The sequence below is a fragment of the Protomyctophum parallelum genome, assembly GCF_964188405.1.
Source record: "Protomyctophum parallelum genome assembly, chromosome: 7".
Lineage (NCBI taxonomy): Eukaryota > Metazoa > Chordata > Actinopteri > Myctophiformes > Myctophidae > Protomyctophum > Protomyctophum parallelum.
The window spans coordinates 21,807,646-21,825,973 of NC_139705.1; the positions used below are offsets into that span (position 1 = coordinate 21,807,646).

Here is an 18,328-nt window from a genome sequence, read left to right on the forward strand (position 1 = left end):
CACACACTGACGTCAACAACCTCGACCTTATTTTCTTCATGGTTTGTTTGCTTTGGGGTAAACAATATTGATTTCAATTGAGCAGCGGGGGAACAAAATCACTCATGGCTGCTTTCAACATGTTGCACTTCTGTCTCAGAGCCTGGGCTAAGATGTGACCACTCAAAGGGAAACCGAGATCATTTGCGCGTCTGTAAGAGTGCATGCGTGTGTGTGTGTGTGTGTGTGTGTGTGTGCGCGTGTGTGTGTGTGTGTGTGTGTGTGTGTGTGTGTGTGTGTGTGTGTGCATGTGTGCGTGTGCGCAACAGCTAAAGTGGCTGTGTTGAAAAATTGGGTTCCATTCAAAAGCCTATTTCCTCCTGCTGAACCAAGCAGAGCCACTAACTCGCCGTCTTCAAAGCTGAAACGGAGACCCAAAGAGAGGTCACCAAAATGCCAACGTGGGCCCCAAACGATTCTGAACAAAGTGCCACTATGCTGTTGCTTAATGCCTTCCTGAGTCCACGAGTCCACACAATGTAAACTAGGGTTTGCACAGGAGTGTGCCAGTGTATAACTGAGAGTTATCCCATTAAGACCTGGCAATGCAGGCCCATTCTACAAAATAAGGTCCTCGAAATCAACATAAAAAATCAATCTTTCAGCATTTTTCAAAAATCTTCAGAAACAGCAGCGCGGCAGAGCTTGTATATATATTTAAAAAAAAATCTCAAATGACACAGATGCTTTCCCGGTTTTAATGGGTCTAACTTTCAGATTGTATTAGGGTGTGGGATTGTCCCGATCGTATCGGGTGATCGGAAATCGGGGCCGATCACGTCATTTTCAAATTATCGGCATCGGATCGGGAACCAAAAAACGTGAACGGGACATCCCTATAGTATCAATATTACTGTAATTGGTTTAAGAAGCATAAAGGGAGGGACTATTCCATTAGTGTCTCTTTGCCAATGAACAAATAGTACTCTACCCTCGAACTGGCCCCGTCCAATCACGCCGTTCACCGTGTCCAATTCCCTGTAAACAGACGGGACTGTCAGGAATTGGCAGTGGTAGACGGTAACTAAAGTACATTTACTTGAGTACTCTTTTTAATACTTACGGTTTTCTTTTGAGCATGCACTTCTATAACAATCTAGTCACTCCAGTTCTTTGGTCGCTCAGGTGGAGGTTATGTAACTCGATGGAGAACACCAGATTGATCCATTTTAAAAACAGATTCTTCATCTTGATAATCTAATTTGTTTAAGAAGCATAAAGGAAGGGAATTTGCCATTAGTGTCTCTTTGCCAATGAACAAATAGTACTCTACCCTCGAACTGGCCCCGTCCAATCACGCCGTTCACCGTGTCCAATTCCCTGTAAACAGACGGGACTGTCAGGAATTCGCAGTGGTAGACGGTAACTAAAGTTTTGTTTTTGAGCATGCACTTCTATAACAAAAAACATCGCATGGATGCACCTGGGACGTATCCTCAGTGATGTATCCCAAGGTCATTGGGGTTTTGGGTCTGTCGAACATCCTACCCCTCGCTCAGGCGACCCAGCCAGGGTGATCAAGGGTAAAAAGAAGACTCACCCCGGTGCGTGCCCGTTTTTCCTCCCGGAATTTTCCCCAGTGAGGGGGATAACTTTGTAATATGATATTGGCTGTTTGTATTCTTTTTGGAAAAATATAAAAAGATACTCCTGTGGAAAGGCTATATTATATTACTTATATTGACCCTATAAGCAATTTAGTATTATTTAGTATATGAAAGGTTTTGCCCCCTCAAATGGTACCTCGTCAGATAATCCCCACATATCCTACAACAACTTCTGTGAACAGACTTCACTGTAGTAGCTTTTCATAAATTATATTTGTACTTAGGCTGTCTGATGTCATGAAAGTTTATAGTTAGAGAAATTCAAAATCCAGCCTTCTGCTGTCCAGCCTCTCCCACCCCTCACTGGGGGAAATTCTGGGAGGAAAACAGAAACGGGGTGAGTCTTCTTGTATTCTGATCAAGTCCCGACTTACGTCCCAGTAGCTACCCTCGATCAGTCCCATTAGGGAAAGACCAGGGCCACACAATCTGTTGGAACTACTCCAGAACTACACTGCCAGGGCTGGGAGGTACGCTTCTGGTGCATGGAAGGACTAGGCTCTGTGGGTTGACTCCTGTCCAGGCCCCTCCTACGTCTCACCAGGTCCACTCCTGCTCTCAACAAGCCCAGGACCTGTGCGTTGCACCAAAGTCCCAGCACCAGGCATTTAATTCAGGAGTGGTGGATTCCTAAACCGCAATGTAACATGTAAGCGATTGCGGCAACCACACTTTTCTAGTTATTTATCAGATTTGTAGAAAAGGGCATGCATTCTCAGCAAATGACACCGGTATCTAGACAAAACAACAGGAAGGAGAAAATGGCCTAATAAGCTGTGGCTTTGTGGGTGTGGCATCAAGGCCCCATGGGTATTTTTGTACAATTTTTTCGTGATCGTGCTACTACGGTGTCACAAAAAAGCGAGGATCTGCTTTTTGGACACATGAGGTTTCCACTCCGACAGAGAGCATATCATTTTTGAGGGGCAGAACGAGGCCAGACTGAGGGAGTGACGACAGCCGCGGCCTCCGTGAAATGGTCTGTCTGTCATAGTGTGTATGATGATATAATCATAGCACTGGTCCACAGACCGATGGCTGAAGTGCACGCACGCACGCACGCACGCACGCACGCACGCACGCACGCACGCATGCACACACACACACACACACACACACACACACACACACACACACACACACACACACGTCTCTAAAAATGTCACTGCAATGTTCTGTTTAGTTATTGGCAGTTGAATATGTTTTTACCAAAAAACGCTGTCTGGGAACAGAAAGTAGACACAGTTTTACAGAGATACAAAAACGTTCCAGAACCACTATAGTGCCAGTGGACTCCTGATGTGCCACAGTGTCATAAATCAGTGTCGTACATATTCTGAAGAAAGCCATGGAGACTTGACATTCAGAAAGCACATTATAATGGTGTGCAAAAAAACAGGAAATCTAAAATTTCCCATGGACAGGTCCAAGTCTTTGCCACGGACACACTGTCTGTGTATTGATGACCCCTGGCTTCACTATTCACTGAGGGGTCACTGGAACCTGTATACGCTCTGCAGCTCAAAGCACAACAATGGACACTGTTATGTGGAGAAGGTGTGCTGGTAGAGTGATCTTCTGACAGTTCTGCAGCTTCACATTCTCTCTCTCTCGCTCTAACACTATGTCTCTCTCTTTCTCCCCCATTTCAACTACCCCCCCCCCCCCCCCCGTATTCCCATAGCAACTAAATCCAGAAGTGGAAAGAGTGAGAGGGACAACCACACAACAGATTAGCTGCCATGCTAGACACTACAGTAAACAAATATGGGCACGCAAGCAAGCAAGCATGTGCGCACGCACGCAGGTAAAATCTGCAGACTGGGGTAATTAATAACCCACCCCCCACCCCACCCCACCCTGACCACCCTGAAAGTATTGAAAATTGGAAATACTCCAGTAAAGTACCTCAAAATTGTACAGTACTAGAGTAAATGTACAGTACTTACTACTTAGTTACTTTACACCACTGAAGTAAAGTAATGTTTCACCCTCAACGTTCTATGTTTGAAAGGCCACTGACGCATGTGTTTGCTTAGGTCTCACACACACGTGGCCCTGTGGTTAAAGCGGTGAGTTACGACTCTGTCGAGGATGAGCAAACGAGCTTCTCCCCTTCCACCTGTGCCTGTCACTCAGCCCCACTCCCACCTGTCACCCCACGCAGCACTTCCCACCATGCACCCTGTTGATCCACAACCTGCAACCCTTCCCCCGCTAGAGTCTAAAAAGCCATAAAAGAAGACCATAAAAGTGACAGCTGACCCGGTGTTTATATGTTTTTTATTTTCAGAGAATTCTTTCATGGTTTTGTCACCACTGCTTTCAGCTCTGGGAGGTGGGAGAGAGAGAGAGGGGTCGGGTATTTTAACTACATGAAGCCTAGCAGAGTCCCTAGCATTCTGGGGGCAAAGATTAGGCCAAAACAGAAAAATCTACACGCTCACATTGTGAAGCGTTGCGACTTTGTAGATAGGCTATTTCCTGCAAAGATATAATGTGAAGAAGAGGGACCAAAGCAGGTTCTTTTAGTGGTCAATAGCCATCCTAAAGCCGCCCACATCAAAGCGAGAAGTTGATGTTTTTTTTCATTATAATCATCATCTCTCTCTCTCTGCATTAATCTGCCTTGTCTTCACATCTCCTTCAATAACGTTCCGACTGCTCTTCCTATCAATCATCCCCTCTGCAGTGGGCGGCTGCACTTCCAGCCTCATGTTTATGCAATGCATTTAGTACACAAACATTTCCTCTCTCCGAGCTCCTGTGCCTCACGACACTTCTTCTTCCTTCGGCAAATGTAAAACAACACACCCAGTTTTATTCACGTTTTACACACAACTAACAACCTCTGACTGCTAACCGCCCTAGAGAGCCTGTGCTTGCGCCTTGCCTCTCTTCTCGTGCTATAGGGGAACCTTGTTAGCCTGGTTAATAAACCAGATCGAATCAGCCGTTGGCAAAACAAAATTGCCTGCCAGCGGATTACGGTCTGGAGAGGCTCAATTGTACGCCCATTTCCTACACCAGAGAAATGGGGCCGCCAATCGGGACACGGTATGCAATATGGGCGGGCTTTGGTACAGTGACTTTCAATGCTTGAGACCTTTGACTGACAGTAGCTCTGACCAATTGCGTCAAAGAGAAAATGTTTCAACCCGCCGCCCTGGAAATGAAATCCAAGCTGAGCCTCCCCAGACTAATATCCCGCGGTCCGTGCGATATTAGTCTGGTTTATTAACCAGGCTAGAACCTTGTATGTCCAGAAAGGTCTTATAGCTCCGTGACAGTATAGATGACATCATATAGAATTTCAGATGTTATCAGTGGTGGAAAAAGTACGATACTCAAAAAAAAATGTATATAATATATATATATATATATATAATATAGAAAGTAGAAGTCCGGAATTCCATATGTACTTAAGTAAAAGTACAAAACTATTGGCTTCAAAATGTACTTAAAGTACTCAAAGTAAAAGTACTCATTGTGCAGAATGTCCCATTTCAGGTTTTCAAATGTATACAAATGTTTTGAAAATAGCAGATCTACAAGCTCACAATGTGTCGCATCGAGACCCATTGTGAGCATGTAGATATTCTTACAAATGGCCAAAATTTATATAGGGCTGAAGTGTTTAATGTATGTTTTGTAAGAATAATCAAAATCTACAAAGTAACTTTATAGTAACTAAAAATAATAACTCAAATAATTGTAGTACAATATTTGCCTTTGAGATCTAGTGGAGTAGAAGTATTGAAAATTGGAAATACTCAAGTTAAGGACTTACATTCTAGTTAAGTAATAATACAGTTGTACTTATAGTTACTTTCCAGCCCTGGATGTTATCGTGTCCAAGTGCTGATTATTATTCCTGCCTCGTCATTACAAAGCGATACATCTGTGCGAGCCAACACACGCCACGGGCCGTGTTTAACAGACTGGACGTATCGGGCCACGAGATCACCATCCGTCCATCTGATTTGAATACGCAATGCAGTCCCTGTTCTCATGGTGGATGTGGAGAGGAGATGAGAGGGGAGGGGGGGAGGAGAGGAGAGGAGAGGAGAGGAGAGGAGAGGAGAGGAGAGGAGAGGAGAGGAGAGGAGAGGAGAGGAGAGGAGAGGAGAGGAGAGGAGAGGAGAGGAGAGGAGAGGAGAGGAGAGGACGACACATGGTGAATACATCATTCAGCACAATGCACTGCCGTCATGTATGAGGACGGCTCCAGTCATTCATTCACACTGAGTGGCGCCTGTTCTTTTGCGATGTCTGTAGCGGGTTGTGTGCTGGTCTGTGTATGTGTGTGTGTGTGTGTGTGTATGCACGCGTGCGTGTGCAGTGTCTGTGTGTAAAAATACCTCCGTTTCAATCGCAACATTCTGCCTATGTGGTACACACACACACACACACACACACACACACCATGTCATCAGCACAGTGACATTTCTGCAAGAATCAAGATCAAGAAGGGTTTTATTTGTCACTTTATCACTGCAGTACAGCTCTGTTTTATCCCACGGTCAGCTACATTCTGCCTGTAAGCACGCACGCACGCACCGCACGCACACACACACACACACACACACGCGCACACGCACCGCACACACACGCACGCACACTCGGATGTGGTTACGTAGGGGCCGTGGGGTCAAACTGAAATTGGCACACACTTGTGTGAGACGATGGCATGCTGCTGTGTGTGTGTCATCATTCAGAGGACAATAAGGACGACTCACTGCTTGTCAAATAAATCACACAGACAGCAGCAGCACACCACACCACACCATGCTTTACTCTGGTATCAATGTGGGGTTTGGACTGGAGAGAACAGAGAGTGAATAATAGCTCCAGGGTGTCCTCAACTAAATGATAGTTTGGAACCAAATGGACCCTTATGGGTCTGTAACTCGGAAAATGTACAAACAAATGGAACCAAATGGACTCTAACGGCTCCATATGGAACCAAATGGATCCTAACGGGTCCATTTGGTTACATTTGTACACTCTCAGAGTTAAATCAACATTGATTTTACAATATAAATTGGGGTCCCAGAGATAGAAATGCCATAAAATGGGGGTCTGTAGACAAATATGCATGTCAAACAGGTTGAGAATCACTGCTAGGGGGTCTCTGGCATATCTTTTCAAATGGGGGTCCGTAAGCTAATTTGGGGGTCCTTGACATGAAAAAGTTTGGGAACCACTGTATTATATGAGCAGAACCATTTATGGTAATTTTGGACATTGGAGACTTCCACCCCGACAGAGACGAAATTTAAGGTTCAGCAGCACACGTTCATATTGAAATGTAAGTCTTGTAAAGTTCCAAGTTGTAACTTTTAGATTCACATTTACATTTAGATTGGGGTCCTTCACATGAAAATGTTTGTGAACGACTGTTGCATATACAGTGGTTTAAGTGGTCCTCTCAGCATCCAACGTGGATGTGCGTACTACCCATACGTACCTCACTCTCTGCTTGAACAGTGAGATAAGGCCCAGATAGCACATCCGTCACATCACATGTCTCCGAGCGCACACACTTCATTACATTATGGCTGACGGAGACAGCCAGCCTGTGTAGGGCATACTGTATATAATGACGTTAAAAGGGAGGAAATGCTATATTTTTTCTGAACAGATAAAGAGGCCACGTGAGCAGCTGTGACATCGAGGCCATTGTATTTGTGTGTGTGTGTGTGTGTTTCGGTCGTGCACTACGCATGCATGAGTGGTCTCCGTGACCCTCGCTTGTTGCCCGGGTCTGTGACGCTCTCGGTGTAAATGAGGAACAAGGAACAAACAGAGCACAGCGGCCACCATCTCATTTAGCCTTTCGTCAAACATGATTAGTCTACAAGCCCCACAGTCAACTTAACCCATTAGGACCTGAGGCCTGTTCTACAACATGCCTTCGAAATCAGTAGTTCTCAAGCTATTTCGTGCCAAGAAATTGATATATATATTTTCTTATTGGATAAGACTTTGTCCACAATTCCATGCTTTACTGATGTTGGTAGTGGTACCATTATAGGAGAGATAAGAGGCAAACCTTGATCAAAAATAATTCTTCTCCATTGTCTAATTGTGTAGAGTTCTACTCTTGTAAGTTTGTAAGTTCTTGTAAGTTAATAAAGCAGATTTTTAACAATAATTTAACTCTTGAGACTGTAAAATGAAACCAAATCCATGTGGTTTCATTTTACACTCTCAACAGTTAAATCTATAAGGGACCATTTGGTTACCAACTTTGCTTCATTTAGCTGGGGACCACCTGGAGCCCCTTCAAGGTCCCTGTACCACTGGTTGAAAACCACTGCATTAATAGATCACTTGCATGCATTTCTAACCTTACAGTACGTTTATAATAATGGTTCTCAATTATGCTTATTTAAGATGGTGGTTACCATTATTAGTATTTATTTACTTTTGGTCTATTTGCTCTGTGTCTCAGATGCGGACAGTGTGTGTGTGTGTGTGTGTGTGTGTGTGTGTGTGTGTGTGTGTGTGTGTGTGTGTGTGTGTGCGTGCGTGCGTGCGTGCGTGCGTGCGTGCGTGCGTGCGTGCGTGCGTGCGTGCGTGCGTGCGTGCGTGCGTGTGTGTGTGTGTGTGTGTGTGTGTGTGCGTGTGTGTGTGTGTGTGTGTGTGTGAGAACAGTTCAAAAGCATGCTTAGTAACGAGGACATCGTATGGGACTCCTAGCTAATGGAAACAGGCCTTTGTCTTCCTGGAAAGTGAGCATATATACACTCTGAAACAGAAGCCATTGTTCTGGCGTTGCAGGCCAACTCGGTATACCCACATGGTCACAAGTGTTTCTGGTGCAAACACCACAACAGAAGCAGCGGGAGGGAGAGGGAGGTTCACTCCAAGTCCCCGTAATAATAAGACTTAACATATAATCCTCACACTGGGAGGGCAACCTGTACTAGATGTACTGGAAAATTAACAGTGGTGGGACAAGTACTCAAATGGTTTACTTAATTATAAGTATAGCAATACTGCAATATAGGAATACTCTGTTACAAGTAAAAGTGCGAAAAATTTACTTGAGTAAAAGTACAAAAGTATTGACGTCTTTCAAATGTATCACAATTTGAAAAAGGCTACAGTTTTCAAATAATTGTAGTGGGGTAAAAGTACAATATCTGCCTCTGAGATGTACAGTAGTGGAGTAAAAGTATAGTATTTAAAATGGAAATACTCCAGTAAAGTAAAAGAAAATACCTAAAAGTTTTACTTAAGTCCAGTAATTGTTTACTTGATTGCATATACTTTCATTACATGTTACCTTCCAGTCACCACTGTCAGGAAAATGAATGACGACACGTGTCAACGGAAAACATTTGTCATGAGTTAAAAACTCTCAGATGAGAGAACACAGCGAGATAAGGGAAGAGACGTGGACTAGAACAGTGTAGTGGCTTTCAACCAGTGGTCCGGGGACCACCAGTGGTATTTGTTCGTTTTAGATCGTTTTAAATCTCATCAAATGGTTTAGTGCTCTATTTAGCCCTTCGCCTCGCCTTCAGAGGGGGAAAAAAATAAAACAGTAAATAAGGAACTCCCCGCGGGACGGACGAATTGTCGATGGCGCCACCTAGCTGCTTCCGTTCGGCCCCGCCCGCGATGCGGTTCCGTTCCATCCTCACCCCAGTGTAGCCCCCCACCCCCCACGTCAGAGTGAAATCAAGTAACACTCAGGAAGTTTCAGTGTAGGACAGGACAACATGTGTAGGAAGTCCCCTAGAGAGGGCATGTAAGTAAGTAAGTAAGTAAAGTTTATTTATAGAGCACCTTTCACAGACAATTACAGTCACAAAGTGCTTTAACAACAATAAAATGAAAACAAGTCAATAGTCAATAAAACAAGTTAAGAACTAAGTCATTAATAAAGTAAGACAAAATAGACAAATAGACAAAAAAGTAGAGTAAAAATAAAGCAATCCACATTTAACCAGGCCGGCTATGGAAAGGCCTGTTTAAAAAGGTGAGTTTTTAACAGTCCTTTGAAAATGTCCACAGAGTCCACAGTTCTTAGGTGGAGTGGCAGGAGAGGGATGTGGAGTCAGGGGTCAAGAGGTCAAGAGGAATGGAAAGGGAGAGTGGAATATCAGCATGAATATCAGCAAGAGGGATGGAGAGGGAGAGTGGAATATCAACATGATTCTCAGGAGGATGCTCGTTATTGCAAGGTATGAAGACTATGGTGGAATCATGCTGTGATAGGCATCATTTCTTGAAAGCAACATGGCGGATGAAATTCATGGTCTAATTCCTGTAGTGTTTGGGTGTAGTCCATCTGGTTTGTAAAGGTTATTTCTAGTCCAGAAAGTATCGAAATTGTCAATGAAGCCGTGACCCGTTGCAGTACAAAATGCTCTTAGCCATTCCTGCAGACTGTGAAGCCTGCTAAAGTGCTCAGCGCTCTTGGACGGGGCAGGGATTGGACCAGAGAAAACACAGGTTTTGTTGAGATGCTCGATGCTGGTGGCAATTTCTTCTAGATCTAATCTGTGTTTGGCCGATTGCCGATCCAGGACACTGTTTCTTTCCGATGTGAACAAAAACAGTGTGGGCAGAGGGGTAGAGGCAGATGATAATAGGTGCTAATTTGGAAACATCAGTAATTCTACCGCCTGGGAGACAAAAGGTGATGCCACCTGGGATAACAATGTCTCTTGTGATTGAATCGCCAATTATAATGAGCTCTGGGCTATTGTCCTTAAATAATAGCAGCTTATACACAATGAGTTTTGGCCAGAGAGGGCATGTAGCAGGGGGTAGGACAGAGAGGGCATGTAGCAGGGGGTAGGACAGAGAGGGCATGTAGCAGGGGGGTAGGACAGAGAGGGCATGTAGCAGGGGGGTAGGACAGAGAGGGCATGTAGCAGGGGGGTAGGATAGAGAGGGCATGTAGCAGGGGGGTAGGATAGAGAGGGCATGTAGCAGGGGGTAGGACAGAGAGGGCATGTAGCAGGGGGTAGGACAGAGAGGGCATGTAGCAGGGGGGTAGGACAGAGAGGGCATGTAGCAGGGGGGTAGGACAGAGAGGGCATGTAGCAGGGGGGTAGGATAGAGAGGGCATGTAGCAGGGGGGTAGGACAGAGAGGGCATGTAGCAGGGGGGTAGGATAGAGAGGGCATGTAGCAGGGGGGTAGGATAGAGAGGGCATGTAGCAGGGGGGTAGGATAGAGAGGGCATGTAGCAGGGGGGTAGGACAGAGAGGGCATGTAGCAGGGGGGTAGGATAGAGAGGGCATGTAGCAGGGGGGTAGGATAGAGAGGGCATGTAGCAGGGGGGTAGGATAGAGAGGGCATGTAGCAGGGGGGTAGGATAGAGTGGGCATGTAGCAGGGGGGTAGGATAGAGTGGGCATGTAGCAGGGGGGTAGGACAGAGAGGGCATGTAGCAGGGGGTAGGACAGAGAGGGCATGTAGCAGGGGGTAGGACAGAGAGGGCATGTAGCAGGGGGGTAGGATAGAGTGGGCATGTAGCAGGGGGGTAGGATAGAGAGGGCATGTAGCAGGGGGGTAGGATAGAGTGGGCATGTAGCAGGGGGGTAGGATAGAGAGGGCATGTAGCAGGGGGGTAGGACAGAGAGGGCATGTAGCAGGGGGGTAGGACAGAGAGGGCATGTAGCAGGGGGGTAGGACAGAGAGGGCATGTAGCAGGGGGGTAGGACAGAGAGGGCATGTAGCAGGGGGGTAGGACAGAGAGGGCATGTAGCAGGGGGGTAGGACAGAGAGGGCATGTAGCAGGGGGTAGGACAGAGAGGGCATGTAGCAGGGGGGTAGGATAGAGTGGGCATGTAGCAGGCATTCAAAAAGGCTGTAAGCTGAGCTGCTGAGGAGGACTAAATGAGTTGAGCAGGCCACCCTGCAGTACATAATGTGAATCATATAGGATGAATACTACTGAATATATTGTCGCTGCCGGGTGGAATCTAAAACTGCAGTCTGCTCGTATACTATCTGCTACTTTCCATGCTTTTGTGTGACACTGCAGCATGATAGTAGGACGTTAATTCACGAAAAAAAGTTAAGAATACAGAGGTTTCTGCCCGACAGCAGGGATATTATGCGTCGTTCAGATTTCCACTGAGTTCAAATAGAATGCAAGTGCAGAGATGGAAGCCTAGCAAAAAGATGCCCTGCACAGAGGAAGGAGTTTTTACGCAGCGTACAGTAACAGCTTCACATTAATATTATTAATGTTGCAGTCTGAACGACTGTTTTTTTTATAGCGCAGGCTTTTATCCAAGAGGCTGTAGACAGCTCGGCTCGTAAAAATGGGATCAAGAGGCTTCCCGCTTCTAAGAGGCTAAAATACAAAACATCTGACGATCATATTTTTTTGTTACACATTAGAAACCTCACATTGGATCCAAAGCAAGCCCTTTTAGTACACTTAAATGTACTGTAGTTTACTGCAACGAGGGGAGACTACTGGGCTTTGGGCATTATGGCTCTCATGTTTTTTTCCCCTTATCTTTCATGGCGGAGACCCATCATTCTAAAAAACAATCTCCCTACATTCTCTAAAGTGCGTTAATACCTAGAATCGTCTGTGTTTGCTATGATAACATGATAACAGTGAAGGCGTGGGGTGCTGCTGCTGCTGCTGGCGATGGAAACCGAGACTCTCTCCATTACATAAGAGATTAAACTCAGAGGCATCTGAGGTATGTATCCAAAGAATGTTGGCCAATAATATGAAAGCCCAGCACCTCACGAAAGCCCCCCCACCACCAGCACCACCCGGACCATCCCCACAAAGCTGAGGAGGCCACAGTGGTCGCTTGACTGTTGCAGATCCCCCTTTGATACTTACTGGCTTGTACAATGGAATGCAAACAGGCATGGAAACCTTATGTGTAAACCTGTACGCAGCCATTATATTAGACACCCCTGTTGTTTTAGCTTTCACCTCCTCCAGCCAATATGATGGAGGGTAATGTACAGTGTGTGCATTGGAGGAAAGAGAGGGAAAAGGGGGGAGGACAAAAAAATGCTCAAATATTTTACTTAAGCAAAAGTATCAATACAAAATTGACTTGAGTAAAAGTATTGCCATCAAAATGTACTTAAAGTACTAAAAGTAGAAAGTACGCATTATGCATATAGGCCTATGTCCCATTTAAAATTCTCAAATGTATACAAATCTTTTGAAATCTTTCCACCACTGAAAAGAAGAAAATAGCACTTTGAAATCTATACATCAGCGATTTGACAGATGATCTACAAGATCGAGGTACTTTTTATTCCAAGAGAGCTCCGGAAAACAAGACTTTAATGAGTATTTCTACACTGCAGTATTGCTATTTTTACTGAAAAGTAAAAGCATGTCATCGCATGTCGTTGTCTTGAGTGCTGGGCCTTACTAATTGATAGGGCGGAGAACTCCGTCCTGTGCAATCAGGGTGTTAACTCTGGCGCATTTACATGGATATGAAAACTGACCCTTGACATTGTCCCTGTCAAATAAATAAATAAATAAATGTCCAAAAATGTAACTTTTCAGTATTCAAGTTCGAGCAAGCTCGAAAACAAGGCGCAAATCGACACATTGATGCTTTTGTGTGACCCTGTAGTGTGATCATCTTTCCTGCCGGCATGTTTTCGGGCACCTTACCGTAGATTTCCAGGCAAAAACTACAAAATTACTACAATTCGCGGGTCCGTCATCGGCCATTTTGAAACCGGAAGTAAGAGAGCATCCTGTCCGTCCCCAACTAGCATGCGAGACATAATATGCCAACCGGAGCGATGTGCCAACCTTTTAATGCCATCCTAAGAGCCTACTTTATCTCATCTCACCAAATCAGAGGATTAGTTCGGAGATATACTCCGCTGAAGATCGTGACCATTATGGGACACTATGGAGATCCGATGACTGTTCCTTCGACTGTTTTCTCTCGTTCGTTTCAAGATGCAAGACGGGCTTGGCGGGTACAGTAAGAGATAACCTTTTGAACCCGTCAGAAGACGTGTGTGGCAGGACTTAATTTACCCCTACCCCCTAAACATAGGAGATGAGGCAGACAGCAACAAAATGTGTGATGCTAGTTTTCAAAATGTAGAGCCACCCGCTGCTTTTACTCAACCACACCGGTCTAATGGACCAGCGCTCTTCCTGTTGCACTTCATTATTAGCAAACAACACAACAGAGGAGAGAGAGGGGGGGGGAGACCGCAGGGGGATTACTGCTGTTTTGTTCGGCTGCCTGAGTTTGGGACAGAGGAATGTTTGATCCGTCCACGTGCTGCATAGATACATACACATACATACACATGCACGCACGCACTCACGCACGCACGCGCGCGCGCGCGCGCGCGCACACACGCACACACACACACACACACACACACACACACACACACACACACACACACACACACACACACACACACACACACACACACACACATACATAGTAGCTGTCGGGCAGAAAGAAACCTCATATTTCAACTTTCGTCCTTGCTCATATTTCAACCATCGTCTTTTCATCACTTTACGCCCTCTATACCACTTTGTCGTTGTCACGCTAAAGTAGTCCAGCTTTCAGAGGTTTCTATACCCATAACGGTATAGCTACTGTACCTGACTGACATCCAACTCATCCTGATACTATGCCCTCTCTTTAAAGTCCAAAACACACACTCTCTCTCTCTCTCTCTCTCTCTCTCTCCATCCATCTCTTTGGTCTCTCTGCCTTTCTGTTTCTTTCCTTCTCTCCATCTCCTTCTTCTCTCCATATCTTCTGAGAGAAGAATGTGTGACGGCTATCCTGCACTTTCCAGCTCCAGGATATATATAGCTACAGAGATCTGTAGGAAGAGTATACTCTGTGTGCACGTGTGTGTGCTCCACACACACACACACACACACACACACACACACACACACACACACACACACACACACACACACACACACACACACACACACACACACACACACACACACACACACACACAACACATCTGTTGCTTCAGCTGGAGGCGAGCAGAGAGAGCACAGAGGAGAGGAGCGCGGCTCGGCACACTTAAACCATTAACACACGACGCAGGCCGGCAGGAACACAGGCAGGGAGACAGATCAGACTGCATGGGGGTGGCTGGACTGGACAGGGAGACATATCAGACTGCATGGGGGTGGCTGGACTGGACAGGGAGACAGATCAGACTGCATGGGGGTGGCTGGACTGGACACACATCTGAGCACAATGTGGAGAGGGGAATACTATGTCCTCGCTGCATGTCGGGGCAAAAAGCATCAAAAGTAGACGTTCTGCAAAGCTCGAAGCGAAGCTTGTGGATCTGCTACCTTTTGCTGTTTTATTTTTATTTGATAAGTGCCGGTAACAGTATTTTGGACATATGAGGTTTCCACCCGACACAGACACACACATGGAACAGACAGGCAGCGGAAGAGGAGATTCAGATATAACTGTTGTCTGTTGGACTTATTGCCTCAGAGCTCAGCATGAAACACAAACACGCACACACGCACGCATGGACGGACACACACACACACACACACACACACACACACACACACACACACACACACCCCGTGTGCACACATGCATGCACACTCACATCATCTGCATATATACCTGCACAAAGTGAAACTGCTGATGTCTGTGTGTGTGTGTGTGTGTGTGTGTGTGTGTGTGTGTGTGTGTGTGTGTGTGTGTGTGTGTGTGTGTGTGTGTGTGTGTGTGGTGTGCGCACGCACATGGACACTGACCTCTGACTCGAGCATAGCAGCAGCCACACTTGACCAGGACTTTACGAAACAAGTGTTGGCAGCCACAGCCCCTGTGAGGAAGATGATGATGATGGTGGTGCCCCCCCTTCATGTTGTACCCCCTTGGATGGCTGGACCACAAGCAGGGGTGGGCATGGCCCAACACACACACACACACACACACACACACACACTCTCTCTCTCTCTCTTACTCTCACATGCACAACACACACAAGCAGCCAGTTAGGACGAGGGGGTTGCGGGGGGTAGGGTGAAGAGGGGGCTAGTTGGGGGCCGATCCTTCAGACAGATTATAATCCCATAGAGAGGTGTCAGATGAAGATCCACAGCGGGCGAGACAGACTCAGAAAGAGAGGGAGTTGTAAGAGTTTAAAAAGTCCACGCTCCAGATCCCACTTCACAAACAACAGGAGCGATCCGCTCTAGAGGAAGGTTTTCATAATGCTACTTGGTAAAAAAATATATATGAGTAATTAAAACGCCAAGGAAAGACTCCAGCACACTCGCCATGAGATGAATCTTCTCCTCCTCTCTCCTCTCATTCCATATCGCCGTTCCTTCAGACCTCTCTTCTTCTTTCTTTTTTTCTTGCCACCCCCCCTCCCGTTTTCCTTCTCTGGTTGCTCAGCTACTCGCCTCTGTGAACTGCCCGGTCAAATGACAGGCTGGGAGAGAGCCTCAGAGAGAGAGAGAGAACATGAGGGGGAGAGTGAGGGGAGGAGTCAGCAAGCAGCAGCTCTGGTTGCTGCACGGCTATTCCAGGATAAGGTTCCCACTCCCCTTATTTTCCCTCTTCCTGTCTCTTCCGTTTCTTCTATGCTGCTCCTCTCGGCTATTCTCCCTCTCCCTCCTCGCCGTTCCCCATCCTCATCCCCTCTCTCTCTCTCTCTCTCTCTCTCTCTCTCTCTCTCTCTCTCTCTCTCTCTCTCTCTCTCTCTCTCATCCTCTTTTCTCCATGGTTGACTCTCACTTTGACATGGATTCATTTGAAAACTAGCAAATGTCTAGTAAATGTCTGCACAATGAGTGCTATTTTACTTTTGGTGCTTTAATACCAATACTTTACTCAATTACATTTTGAATTAATTACTTTTACTTGTAACAGACTATTTCTACATTGCAGTATTGATACTTTTACTTAAGTATTTGAGTTATTTTGTCCGGTCTGGGAAGCTGTTCTAAATAATAATAATAACACATACAGTACACCACAATTATGTTAACTCTGTGGAAATGTAACCAAATAAAGGTCCATTTGGTTACAATTCCGTACAATATCTCTGAGTTACAAGTTGATAAATGATTTTTTATTTTTTGCCAACGGTATTATTTGATCTGTTTTGCTGTGTTATAAATAATGCCTTATAATCACATTGTAAAGGTCCTTATAATGCATTTTAGACCACTTTATAAATGCATTATAAAACAAACCTGACCTTAATATCGTCTGTCGGATTAGAAACCTCATTATGTCAAAAACTGTTTCCAGGATTCAAAAGCATCAAAGCAGATCTACAAGCTCAAATAAAGTAAAAGAGGGGAGCTCTTATCATCGTACATCATCATGACGTAAAATAGACACTATGTCAATTTGCTCAGACACTATGACGTAAAATTCTCCATTCATTGTCAATGGGAATTTAATGTTTATGTTAGGACACAGTTTGCGGACACGCAACAAAAGCTGGATATAGGAGGGGATAGCACCCCTCAAAAACATGCCTGACAGCAACTATATCCAGTCTTACCTAAAGCACTTTATAACTCGGTTTGGACCTAAATCAAGTTTACTATGATTAATTATTAGTATTGACAGAGGTAGGGGCATTTTAGGAGGCGGAAGGTGTTTTTTTTGTTTGAAGCGATTAAACTTTCTGTGGGCTTTCCTTCCACATTGACTGGACTGTTTGGTTTATGATACTGTAGATACTGCTGTTAGCCCGCAAGGAGAGACTGGTTTATGATACTGTAGATACTGCTGTTAGCCCGCAAGGAGAGACTGGTTTATGATACTGTAGATACTGCTGTTAGCCCGCAAGGAGAGACACAGCACTCCTTTTTCCGTGCCACAGCGGGGGGCTCAAATTTCACAATGCTGGCATTCCTCTGGTGTGTGTGCACGTGTGCGTGCTTATGTATGTATACGTGTGTGTGTGTGTGTGTGTGTGTGTGTGTGTGTGTGTGTGTGTGTGTGTGTGTGTGCGTCTGTCCGTGCGTGTGTGTGTGTGCAATACCAGTCATTTAGCCTGACAGTTTAACATAAATATTAGGGGAGTCAAAGCAAAGGCTCAGTTAAATTGGTTATAAATCTAACGGGAACACTCAAGGAACCAATATATCTGACTGGGAGTCATTTATCACTGCTGCTTCTAAACTGTTTCCCTTATGAAATATGGTGCGATAACGCAGCTTTAAAAAGAAGATTAACTGTGCACGTGCATGGTGTGTTTGCAGACGTGTACTCGTGCGCGTGCGGGGGTGTGTGTGTTGGTGTGTATGATTGAGTGAGTGTGTGGATAAACAAGACTGTATCTGGCAGTAGTCATGACTGCGTTACATCTGAATGATGGGGTGTCAAATGTTAATAGGCCTTTGGTACAACAGACACTCTCTACTGTCCACACATGCACACACGCACATTCCTATATTCATAGCCTACAGCAAAGGTTCCCAACCTCTGGTACGTGTACCGGTGCTGGTATGCGAGACATGTCCCACTGGTACAAGAGAAGGGAATCCCAAGTTTTCCCGACCGTGAATCTATATATAACGAATAACGAATGAAGATACCAAGGATTCATCAGCAGCGCGCCACTGACTGTGGTTAATAAACAGCTTTGAGTGTGTGTTACTTCCGTGTTGCATAGCACAACAGTGGGGCAGACGTAGAATACGCACATCGAC

At 45.4% G+C, this 18,328-nt stretch overlaps 1 protein-coding gene across 4 annotated transcripts in view; it reads right to left on the reverse strand.

Annotated features, from left to right (window-relative positions):
- arhgef25a (Rho guanine nucleotide exchange factor (GEF) 25a) overlaps window positions 1-18,328 on the reverse strand; it is a 92,854-nt gene that overhangs the window by 50,984 nt on the left and 23,542 nt on the right. The window contains exon 1 of one of the 4 annotated variants that reach the window (XM_083770026.1): window positions 15,404-16,063. The exons of the other annotated variants lie outside the window; for them this stretch is intronic. Coding sequence (XP_083626152.1) covers window positions 15,404-15,515 — 112 coding nt within the window. The 5' untranslated portion in view covers window positions 15,516-16,063. Of the gene's footprint in view, window positions 1-15,403; window positions 16,064-18,328 lie in introns of those variants that run through there. 4 annotated transcript variants of the gene reach the window in all.